The sequence below is a fragment of the Primulina tabacum genome, chromosome 4 (assembly GCF_025594145.1).
Source record: "Primulina tabacum isolate GXHZ01 chromosome 4, ASM2559414v2, whole genome shotgun sequence".
NCBI lineage: Eukaryota > Viridiplantae > Streptophyta > Magnoliopsida > Lamiales > Gesneriaceae > Primulina > Primulina tabacum.
Genome location: NC_134553.1, coordinates 47,754,093 through 47,766,318, shown reverse-complemented (window position 1 = coordinate 47,766,318; position 12,226 = coordinate 47,754,093). Strand labels below are relative to the sequence as shown.

At 36.0% G+C, this 12,226-nt stretch overlaps 1 protein-coding gene across 7 annotated transcripts; it reads left to right on the top strand.

The window, feature by feature from the left end:
- The first annotated feature begins 131 nt into the window (after positions 1-131).
- Positions 132-11,963, top strand: LOC142543572 (uncharacterized). 7 transcript variants are annotated; one of them, XR_012819785.1, is made up of 16 exons: positions 132-671; positions 1,372-2,420; positions 2,496-2,668; positions 4,192-4,403; positions 4,615-4,683; positions 5,027-5,099; positions 5,401-5,557; positions 5,636-5,927; positions 6,014-6,128; positions 6,224-6,387; positions 6,469-6,543; positions 6,655-6,721; positions 6,974-7,074; positions 7,539-7,605; positions 8,075-8,133; positions 8,234-11,963. XR_012819785.1 is itself a non-coding variant. In XM_075650925.1 (13 exons), exons 1-13 carry the CDS (start codon positions 246-248, stop codon positions 7,009-7,011), a joined length of 2,910 nt encoding a protein of 969 aa, XP_075507040.1. In that variant the 5' UTR covers positions 132-245; the 3' UTR covers positions 7,012-7,167. The 7 variants fall into 7 exon arrangements, 2 of the variants coding, with proteins under 2 accessions (XP_075507040.1, XP_075507038.1); XR_012819783.1 differs by having other exon boundaries at positions 6,655-7,074; positions 8,234-8,266; positions 9,568-11,963; XR_012819782.1 differs by having other exon boundaries at positions 6,655-7,074; positions 8,234-8,266; positions 9,454-11,963.
- The last annotated feature ends 263 nt before the right edge of the window (positions 11,964-12,226 follow it).

The following is a 12,226-nucleotide window of genomic DNA, read 5'->3' as shown; positions in this document are numbered from 1 at the left end:
TTTGTAATGGAGGAAATTTGAGGGGGTCTTATGTGAATTATGATCAAACGTTAAGGGGCATAATATAATTATCTACACCTTGGGGGATTCAGGCCAAATTTCAGCATAAATGCTTGAAATTACGGTATATCGTCATTATGTACTTCGTTGCAAGTGCCTAGAAATACCAAATCGACTGATCTGGGGAAACCCTAACCCTACCTTTAATCCATTTTTCAACTGTGATTTTCTGACCTTTGTACCCAATGGCTACCGATTCCGAACCCACACGTCGCAAGCACCACCGGTCCTCCTCCCCCGACAATGCCGACGAGCACTCAAAGCGCCGCAAGCACCGCCATCATCGCCACCGCCACCACCGCCACAAGAGCAAGCAAGACAACGAGGAAGTACCGAATGATGAACTGGTAGTAGGAAGAATTGAAAATGATGAAGTCGAAGATAGGAAATTGGGAAATAGTGAGGATGAGAGCGGTGCTGTCGGTGATGTCGTCGTATCGAACGGATTTCGATTTATCGGGGTGGATTACGAAATGGAGGAAGGGGAGATTGTGGAGGATGACGATTTAGGTAGTTACGTTCATGGTGAGTTTGAGAAGTCGAAGAAGAATTTGGATTCCGACTTGGAGTCAGGAGAAATAAAAACTCTTCAGGACAACGATTCTAACCTGGTGTGTTCTGATTCTCCCCGCTTTTATATCAAATTGTTAAAAATTCTTTTTAGAATTATGTGATTTTGGATTTTTATTCTGTTCAAGGAAATGTCGTAAAACCATCCATAAAGGTCTTACTCTTCAAATGACTACACATGTTGCTAGCGGTTCGGGGTTCCTCGTGAATAAAATGTTACACAACACGTTATCTGATTAAATACATGGAACATGCAATCTTAATTTCTTAGAGTTCTTAGCTGAATCGTGTTGTTTGTTAGTTACACTCACTTTCCCAAACAAAATCTGTAATTTATTATTATTCTGGGGCCACGTGAGATTTTATGTACCGTTTGTCATATAAGAAATTTATTTGGGAACTTTTTCAGATAATTCTGAAATTGGACTACTTGCCTCTCAGTCCTTCGAGTAGCTCTGATAGATTAACGCCGTGTTTTTTTAGTGGCACCTCGAACTGCAAGTGAAATGATGAGCCTTCTTGCGGATATTTTAGTTCCATTAGAAAGTTCCACCATTATCAGTAGGTAACTCAGACACTGTTTTTTGCTGCAAGAAAAGTTGCCACAATATTTGAAGGTTCTGGTAGACTGAACTGACGATGGCTTTCAGTTAATCTGTTAGACTCGGTTCCGTGATTAGAAGTTTCTGCATATATTTTTTCAGTTACATGGATGTCATTATGATTTTAATGGTATTTCAGAATTCTTCTTTACAGGAAGTTAGCGAAGACAATGTGAAAAGTGTAGAGAAAAATTCAAGGAAACTCGATAAAGACGGCGAGGATAGGAAAGCAATTGGTGATCCGGATGAGGACAGAGCATTTAGTCTGGATGATCTAGGAAACAAGCATTATTCACTCAAAAATCACGAAGATGTGCATATGGTTCTTAGTGTGGATGGTAAGAGGACTAGAAAATTGGACCATATGGTTTATCCAAGTGATCAGAGGAAAAGTTTGTCATCTGTGAAAAGGCACAGAGTTGTTTCTTCCTTTCACTCTCATGAAGAGTATCTGAATGGGAGTTCTCCTAGAAGCTTGTCGAAGTCGCCTGTAAGAACTAGGGAAAGGTCTCGGTCCCGAAGTATTTTGCGCGAGCCTTTAATTGTGGAAGACACTTATCTTGCAGAGGTAAATCGCAGGAATAATCCTGGCGATGAAAGGGTGATTGCCCCCGACAGAAACAATAGTGATAGTGGCTGGGATGGAATGAGGCTGAAAGATATAAAACACCATTCTAGCAGCTATTTTGAAGGAACAGAAAGGTCTTATAAGAGAGATGGGCATGAGAAACACAGGAAGGGAAGCAGGGAGAGGGACTCAGTTAAGGATAAGGATAGAACCAGGGAGACTGAACGGGAGAAGGAGAGAGAGTGGGAGAGAGAAAGGGAAAGGGAAAGGGAAAGGACCAGAAATCGTGATAGAGCTAGGGAGAGGGAGAGGGAGAGGGGAAGGAACAGGGACAGGGAGAGAAAGGGAGAGGGGAGGAACAAGGATACTGATCGAGGTAGAACAACAGATAGAGATGGTGGCAGGCCTAGAAGCAGAGATGTTGATAAGGATAACGAGACTGATAGATTCAGAAGGCGTCAGATGTATGATGATGAGGTTAGTTTCAGAGATAGGGACGATGATTCCATGCATAGAAGGAATGTTGAAGATCATTCTAGAGAGAGATCAAAGAAAAGTTATTTGGAGAACACGGGCACCAACAGTAATTCAGCGGAGAAGGATGGCAAGAATTATAAGAGGTACATTTGTCCTTTGAACAATATTAAAATTTGAGGAGTTCTTGTTCTCTGATGGTTTGTTGTTGTTGGTATCAGGGAGGAGGATATACAAGAGGATTATCAAGATAAGATTGTGATGCAACTTGCTGAACAAGAAGAAGATGATCTTGATAGAATTAAGGAGGAAAGTAGGAGGCGCAAGCAAGCTATTCTCGAAAAATATAAAATTAAGAGCCCTAAAAAAAATGAACTGAAATCAGAAGAAACAGGTAAGATTGTCTTTTATCTTAAAAATTGGATTATACAGGCTGTGCCTTGCGCACGAAGTTTTTTGCCTACTCATAATGAATTTGTAATTTTTTTGTACCCATTTACGTTTATGAATTCTACAAAATCATGTCATTATTTTTGTAGTACAGAATTTAGTGTTGATGTCTTCTCATGTGATAAAGTGCACTGGAAATTCTTACTATTTGATATAATGGTATTGAAATTATAGGGCTTGTTTGGTTTGTTTTGGGAGCTTTGGAGAAATATTTTGTGGAAATAATTTCATTTTGTTATCATTTTAGAATTGGATACAATTATTTTAAATTATTAAAATTAGTATATTGTGGGTAAAAACATATGCTAATAAAAGCTTGTTGTTTTTATTGTTGTTTATACTTTTCTCACTGATATTGGTCCTGTTTGGTGCATTGTGAACAAGTTTGTGTTTATTTGTTTCTCCTGAAACAATAAGCAGGTACATATCCTATGTGGAGCATTTGCTTTTGTAGAATTGGAAAACAGAAGCAGAACGCAAAATGTTTGTAGGCTGTTGCTATTTGTTCTCCAAAATAAAAAGATTATTTGGTTCTTCAAATTTTACCAAGTCCACTCATTTGCTTATTCTATTAATCTGTTAATTTCACATTCCTTTTTTATTGTTTATTTTCATTAATAAGTTTAGTATCCAAACTATTTTTTCTATGTTCATATAATTTATAAATAATAATTTTCTCAAACATGTTATCAATTTATTTGAGATATGATTATTCTTATTTTTTTTTTCTATTTTTTATATTCTAATTAAATACTTATAGCCATAATTTTTACTGTTTTAATTGTTAAGATGAACGTGAGGCAAATGCGCAAGGATATAATTATGAATGAAATGATTATGAGCTGTTTAGATGTAGCACAAAGATAGAATTTTGAATGAAATGATTATGAGCTATTTAGATGTAGTCTCATAGAGTATAAGATTAAACAAAGATATCTAACATGATTTGGTAATGTGAAGAGAAGACGAAACACGTCCCCAATCCGACATATCCTAGATTGATAGTTTAATGGAATGAGTAGAAGGAGGGTAATCAATTGAAAACTTGGATAAAAGTGGTTAAGGTATATGTTGGAAAATCACTTAGTTTGGAGAACTAATATCCATGTGACCGACCCGCAATTAGCGGGAATGTGCTATGATGATGATGATGAATTTTTAATTTCATTATTAATTAATTTGTAATTTTAAAATATGGCAAGTAAAAAGTTGAATATTACTCAATTGTGCTAAAAACTTTTTTTAGACAGTACCTCCAAGTATGTATTTATTTTAGTCGGTATTAATAATTTTGACTCCTAAGCAAACACCTCTATGTCTTTTCGTAAATAAGTCTTATATCCAATAAGCAGAAAGAAACAAGTAATGGGAACAATTAGTGAATCTCGTTCCTAAATGGGCCCACTGATTATTTCATATCTTGTATTGATTTTCCCCTGTTGGCTAATACTTGCCTCATATGGCCAGTTAAGAAGCAAGATGGACAGTCTTCTGAACAAGTGGTATCTGCAGAAGTTGCAGCAGATAGTATTGACAATCAGGTGGAAGGCTCAGATCTTTTTGTCCCCGAGTCAAACTTTTCAGTTGGAAAATCACCTTTGCAAAATGGTCTTTCAGCCATTCAGAGGCCAGCTGGAATTGGAACCCGAACTGGTGGACTAGGTGAGGGTTCCCCTAAGGTGAGCTAACCACAATTCACCTTGATGAATTACATTTGTATTCTTGCAATCTGCAATGATAAATTGTCTTTTTTTGGTAGGACAGAGTTGGATAAAGGATATTTTTCTGTACCTTCATAAGTTGACGTTATTTTATGATTTTTCCTAGTTTCTTCTTTGTGTTCTGATTTGATTTGTGGAGATGATTGAAATTATTTATAACACTGTGCAGAGTGAAAGGTCGGCGGATATGTTCTGTGATGATATATTTGGAGAGTCGCCTACTTTTGTTCGTAAAACGGTAGGTAATCATTCTGATGTGTGGATCTTTCATGTTATCTTTGACCTTTTAATTTCCTGTTAGAACAATCTGCATTTAAAATCCTATGAGTTCTCCGTTGCTTAATATATTTTAGTTCTCTATTCGTAAAACCCAGCATTTCCATTAGCTATGTCTACATTATAACATGCAGGAAATGTTCATGTTCTGTTTTAAAAAGTTAAGCTTTTCATGCTGGTTATTATTGATCACTTTAAGGTTAAGTAGTTAAGCTTTTTGCCAACATGCCAGTTTGCAATTGGCTCTAATGGAGTGTCACAATTCTATTAATAAAATTTTATTTGTGAACTAAACACTTCATCAGGGAAAAGCAGACAACGCGGCTATTGAAAAAAGTGAGCTTCATGACAATTGGGATGATGCAGAAGGATACTATGGTATGTGTCTAACCATCAATTTCGTAATCTGTTTTCAATGTGCTTCCTTTTGGATGTTGATTATAGCTCAAGTTGGACAGACCTATCTGTTCCTTTCTCCCTCTTGAAAGCATGTAGTATATACATAGGTGTCGGTACCCTGTGTTTCTAGATCTTTGAGGTGATAGCTTAATCGTGCCATCAACTGAAGAACAACAGAGAATGTTAAGTTTGATAAAAGTCTACATTCTGCCATTTTATTCTAATTTTCAAATTTTGTTTTATGTTTCTCACCTGGACTCCTTTCTTTCCCAACATTCAGGCTACCGTTTTGGAGAAATACTTGATGGTCGATACGAAATAATTGCTGCTCATGGGAGAGGCGTCTTTTCTACTGTTGTTCGAGCAAAGGATCTCAAAGCTAAATCCAGTGACCCTGAAGAAGTAGCAATTAAGATCATCCGCAATAACGAAACAATGTGGGTAAAATATCAAGTATTTCTTTTAATGCTGTAAATGTATGTTAACTGTGATTAAGTCCAAGTGTTGCCATGTAGGTATAAGGCAGGTATGGAAGAGTTGGTCATTCTTAAGAAGTTGGTCAAAGCAGACCCTGAGAACAAGCGCCACTGTGTTCGCTTTCTTTCCTCCTTCAAGTATCGAAATCATCTATGTTTAGTTTTTGAATCTCTGCATATGAACTTACGTGAGGTTCTTAAGAAATTTGGTCGTAATATTGGTCTGAAGCTTACTGCTGTGAGGACGTATGCAAAACAACTATTCATTGCGCTGAAACATCTGAAAAACTGCCGTGTTCTTCATTGTGATATCAAGCCAGATAACATGTTGGTATGATGCCAGTCATTTTTCAGTTCTCATAATTATTTCTGAGTTCTTTCTCTACCATAGCTAATCTTTTACATTTTCTTCCGTAGGTGAACGAAGCTAAAAATATATTGAAGCTATGTGACTTTGGAAATGCCATGTTTGCTGGTAAAAATGAAATCACCCCATACCTTGTCAGCCGTTTTTATCGCGCCCCTGAGATAAGTAGGTTTTACTTTTTCTTTCTTTCGACTTTATTTTTTCTCCTGTATCAGAATGTTTTTTGTGTCCTATTAGTTTATATTTTTCCTCTTCTATAGTTTTGGGTCTGCCTTATGATCACCCCATGGACATCTGGTCAATTGGTTGCTGTTTGTTTGAGCTCTACACTGGGAAAGTTTTATTTCCTGGTTCTACCAATAATGACATGCTTCGTCTTCACATGGAATTGAAAGGTCCATTTCCCAAAAGGATGCTTCGAAAGGTAAGAAATCCGTGTGCATGATTTGGCCTTGTGGTACCCCTCTATGATATTAGTGGTTATGATTTCAGCTATTTTGTGCAGGGAGCATTTGCTGACCAACACTTCGACCAGGATTTAAATTTTCTTGCCACGGAGGAGGACCCTGTCACAAAGAAGGTAGGCAGGCAGTTAATATTACTTTCATGTCTATAGATGTAGAAAGTTGAAATCCGGTCTCAAGTTAATTAGTATGCGACACTTTGGTTGAGCTTTGCGCTGTTGTTGTAGGGAATTAGGAGACTAATAGTAAACGTGAAGCCAAAAGATTTTGGCACACTGCTTCTGGGATCTCCTGGTGAGGATCCAAAAATGTTAGCTAATATTAAAGACCTCATGGAAAAAATTTTTGTGTTGGATCCAGACAAGAGGTTGAGTGTATCTCAAGCCTTGAGCCATCCTTTCATCACGGGCAAGTGAAACACTGATGCTGCTTCTGACTACGGAACTGGTGTTGCGTTAAATACTTGTACATTTTCGTGAGATCTCACTTAAATCAATTATCTAATGGTTGGACATTATTTGTCTTTGTTCTCTGTGCGGGAGCAAGAACTCAGGAGATTCACTCTGCATGGTAGAAGTTCTTAGAGACGATCTCGGGAAATGCATCTAACATGGAGTTCTTTCGTTGGATTGTTTACAGTGTCTATTGTAAGATAACCTGCCAAAGGCTTTTTTCCTCAGCGCCTGTACTAATTATTATTGGGGACAATTAAGAAAGTTTATAATGATTTTATATTTTTACTTGCATATTATTTGAATATTCTGGAACTGACCCCTGTGGTTGAATAGAATGTTGTTATTTACCTTGTTGAAGAGATAGTGGAACTATTGTCTTCATACACGTGCACACATCTTCTGTTATTACGGTCGTGGACTCGTGATGCATTACAGAATTTCCTTGGATAGTCGGGAAATGTTTTTTGAGGTTTCATCCCCCATATATATATATATATATATTTATTCCATGTCATCCTAGATATTCTGCTTAAGCAATGTTTTTTTTTTCAATCCATGATAATTACTTCCATGTGATAATTTCATTTTTATTTGATTTCTGTAATCTGCTGTAGAGTTTTTGGTTCCTGGAGATTCTGATGTAATCTTTCATTCAGGAAATCTACCTGTGCTATGAGGAAACCATTCAGTGATTTTAGATGCTAAAAAGACACTCTGAAGAAGGTACCTTGGTTTGTTAATTAGGAGTTTGTGTGTGGAACCTTTAACAATACATCAGTTGGTTCCAGAAGCTGCTTCATGTAACTATCGTTTGGTTTCTCAAATCATCAGTCACGATTTTATGTATTCTGCATTTGGATGGTTATTCCAGAGTTTTGTTCTTCTTTGTGTCACACGTGTTATTGTAGATATACCAATCGTCGAGAACAATTTCTCTTGGTGCTTTTCCTCATCAGTTCTTCTAACCGTGTCCAGAATATCTAAAGGCCATATTTTGGTCCTCAGTTCTCCTATTACGAGTATAGGCTACCCTTTAACATGGCTTGTTTTATTTTGGCTTTCCTTTGTTTTCTCCCTGGATAGTAGATGCATGGTTTTTGGCGCTGATTTTTAGAGCTACGACTATATATATGTACATGTATGTTTCTTTTGAGTTGCTATGCATCTGATCCATGGTTTGGTTGTTCTGGAGGATTCTATGCCCTGGACTAGGAGATGTTCAGATGCTGGTTCGAAGTGTAAAACTCTTTGGTGAGTAAACCATGTGACTTTGTTGACTTTATTTTCCTGAGCATTCATTGTCAAATGATATTGCACCAATTGGTTGTGACATGCATTTCTTTGTTGATAGAATTGAGCTCTCACATGTGCGTCCACAACTCTGGTAAGTACCTCCTGTATCTTGCATAGGGCTCCTCTAAATTGGCATGGTTACAGTAAAATGCTCATGTTTCTGCTAGTCGTTTGATGTATCTTCCAAATGCTTGTGGTAATGTCCAAAGAGGCTACCATTTGATTTGTCGGAACTTAGTTTTTATGGTTACTCCAAGAATGGCTCAATTTTTTTTGCTTTTGATGCAACAATGCTATCATCTAGTAGGTTCCTGTGTATTTTCGTGGAACATGTGATCTCTGCTGTCTTTTGGCCATATATATTGTGTGCCATTGGAGTACTTATCACTTGCCATTGGAGTACTCCTCACTTACCAGTACATCAACCTTTTTGGTTTATCCATGGTTTATTGACAATTGAAACTCTTAGAATATAATTGAACTTGTTTACGAGCATACTATGAATGAGGTTACTCTCTAAACTGCAGAACGGGTCCAATTGTAGGGTCGATCTTCTGAAATGAGTGACCATCCTTTAGTGATTCCTAAGCAACAAATTTGTGAATTTGGAAAAAACAAGTAATAAATTTTGCCATTCCTGATTTAATATTGTCGTAAACTGAATTTTGCAATTAATTTCTTAATTCAAGTCATAAAATGACTTAAACTTGTCAGGTGGAATTCAAAATTCAAATTGTCATCAGTACACCAATTGGGAAGCTTTTAAATTATAAATTTTTTTATTTTGTTGATAAAGTATTTCTCCCTCAAAAATTCATAAGTTCGTGTCTATAGTTTTTTATATTTGAAAATTTCTGCGCATACATTTTGTTTGACCCCTTCTCTTGTATCGATATTTTTCTTTTTTAGACATGTAAAAATTTGCACATATTTTCTGTGGTTTCCATATGTGGAAGAGAAGCAAATAGTGACGTAGAAAATTTGATGTAGACAAAAATTAATGTGGCACAATCGCACAAGCATTAAGATTAATTTTGAAACCTGTGAAGTCAAATGAATCGAATAGTTTAATTTATATATCATTTTTCATGTGCACTGGAAGCCCAAATGATGATTATTATGAAACAAGTTATTGTGAAGATATTTGTTGCTTTCAGTGAGTATGAAGTCGTCGTCATGTAGTACTTTGATGTTGAAGTGTAGATTAGTTTCTTCCAGGACCAGGTAAAAAACAAATCTGCTTGGTTTGCAAACTGTTGTTACTTGAACTGATTGCAGGGTTATTTTGGTCGTACACTGTTATATTGGTGCGTCTCATTTCATGAGAATAGCTGTTACTCGTAAATGATGCTTATTAGAAAAGGCGTGTGGAATTATTGTCATGTTACACAGATGTGTGTCATTTCACAATACTTGTACTCCGAAGGGACGACTGTCTGGCTCAGCTCTTAACATTCGGTGACTAGTTCCGCACAAGCCTCATAATGTGGTTATGAATGAAATCTTGACTTAAATCAGGTTTTACAAACTGTTTTTAGAAGAAGGGCGGGCCTCGTTGGTCTCGTAGATGGGATGTGTAATGTATTGTAATAATTATTACTCATCTACAAAAATGATTTTGTTACTTATAGAGTACAAGCTGATTACCATTAAGTAAAATAAATTGCATAAAATGTAAGAACTTTTACTACAAAGGAAGACCAAAAATCATACTACCTTTCCCTGCATAACCTTTTCTGGTTATTTCGTTCCCTGTACCAACTCTAGTGGCATGCTTCATTAGGTTTTCATGTCAAGTTAGGCCGTAAGGAGATTGGTAGTTTTAGATGATTTATGATATTGGTTTTGACAATTTCAGTTTTTATGTTGTATAACGAGTACCTTGACGTTTGATAATTTTCCTTGTCTGTGTTCTCTTCATGAAAATGGAAAGTTCTTAGATTCGTTCAACTTCCATATCCACCTGTTTCAAGTAAACGATCTGGTTTTATTTAATACAACCAATTTATTTTTGTTGTGTACTACATCATTACTAAACTTAAAATATATTCTCATTGTTGTTGATCTTTGATTTTATAAATAATCGATATGGGTGCCTGTCGTTTTCTGATCTTATATGTCTCATATGTTCTCGAAGTGTGAAATATCACTTTTATAATGAGAACCTGTTTATTTAGTGTGTGTGTGTCATGTCTCGTTTACATGGATTTCTCACCCTTCGGTGGCCATCACCATTTTGAAGAGTGATTTGATTTGATAATTCAACTTGACCAATGAAGGGTTATTATGGGTTCTTGATGTTGGCAGCATACTAAAACATTTTATACCGATGGCGTTTCTTGTTATGGCCCTTTCAACCACAGATATTGTACATGTAAGAAGATGGGAGAGAGTGTCTTGTTAGTGTTTTTACTTTTTATTGCTAACCATTTGGGAGCAATTCTTGGTGGTTCGTGAGTTCTTTAATGAAGTGGAGTTGCATACTTGACACCCTTCTATGTCGATTACGCAGAGCAGTACTAGTAGTTGGGAAGTGAGAGGGTTTTGTAGGATGGAAGATTTCTGTCGATGACTCCAATACACCGGTTTATCGACCTCGTGGAATGCTTTCACCACATTGTTTTTTGAGAATGCTTGATTTTTTTTAGAAGCCGATAAGATTTGTACTATGTTTGTTCGACCAGTCTTGGATAACACCATTATTCTACCCCGGAGTTCAATAATTCTTTCACAAGGTTGATGCAATATTCGGTAGGAGTACCATTTTAAAAAGAGAAATAAATTTTCTAAGTTACTGCCGAATAATACGATTTTAAAAAGAGAAATAAATTTCTTTTTTCTTCTTAGTATGATAGTTTAGCAGTGTTTAGACTATACTGATGGTGGCGGATTAGAGAATTTGCGGAGGAGTGAAACGAGCGGGGGGCGGTATAATGTATTTAGTGTGCAAAACATAGATGTGTAGAGATATTAAACTTAAGAACATTTTTATCGCAGCCTGCAAAGTAAGGTAATTGATTGAATATTTTACTATCTGTGTTTCAAAATACTATTTAATTGTTGATTTTTTATGGGAACGAACTCAGTCGAGAGTGCGACAAAGCAAGCATAGTAAGGTATTGTTTACAAATATTTGTCTACGTGGCAATCAATGTTGAAAGTTGGGAGAAGAGAGTATAATTGTATGTTAAATATTTTGGAGAGACGGACTGTTGTTTCTATTTGCTGTCCTAGTGATTCAGCTTGTGGACTCATCTAATATCGTAGTTTGGGAAATGTTGGAAGATATGTCAAGCAACCTCGCGAAGTTGAAAGTTCTGTATTATTAACTGGCGCATTTAATGATATAGGCACAAAAACAAAAACTGTTTTTTTTTTATTATTATTATTTGATTTTTCTTAGAATGCTTTTTCGTGTTTTCTAGATGGTGTTGAATTTTTTCTCAATCTAAGAGTGGAGTACTTTTATCTGGAGTACTTCTACATATTTTTAGATTTCTTGTCGAACTTGGATTTTTGCATGAAATTTCTCGGAAACTTCACGTTTTTAGAAAGGATTTGTTTTGCGCTCAATGTATTTGTGCACTTTAATTTTAGGGCCTTTCAAGTATGAATCCGAATATGAAAATAAGTTTGGAGGTACTGTAGTAAAGAAAAATTGATGATAACCAATAAAGTTGTTAAATCTGTAAGGAGTATAGGTTTTCAAAACTGGTCTCAATATTTGTCAATCCTAAAATTTTGATATTTTGGTGAGAAAAGCACGAGACGTAACAGACTGTCCTTTTATATATATATATATATATATATATATAAACATTTAAGAGATACATGTCTCGATTGTATTTGTGCGTATTTTTATGCCAATGTTGCTATTGGTCAATTTTAGTCAATCATGTGTTGTGCTTCATTATTTTTGTTTCTGTTAAGCGTAACTTGGGAAATTTCTTAGGTGTTCTTTTTATTTTGCTAATCAACTTTGAGTGAAGAAAAGTTGAATTTGGTAATTAAAATTTAGGCAGATGTCGTCTCGAGTCATTATCATGTACAA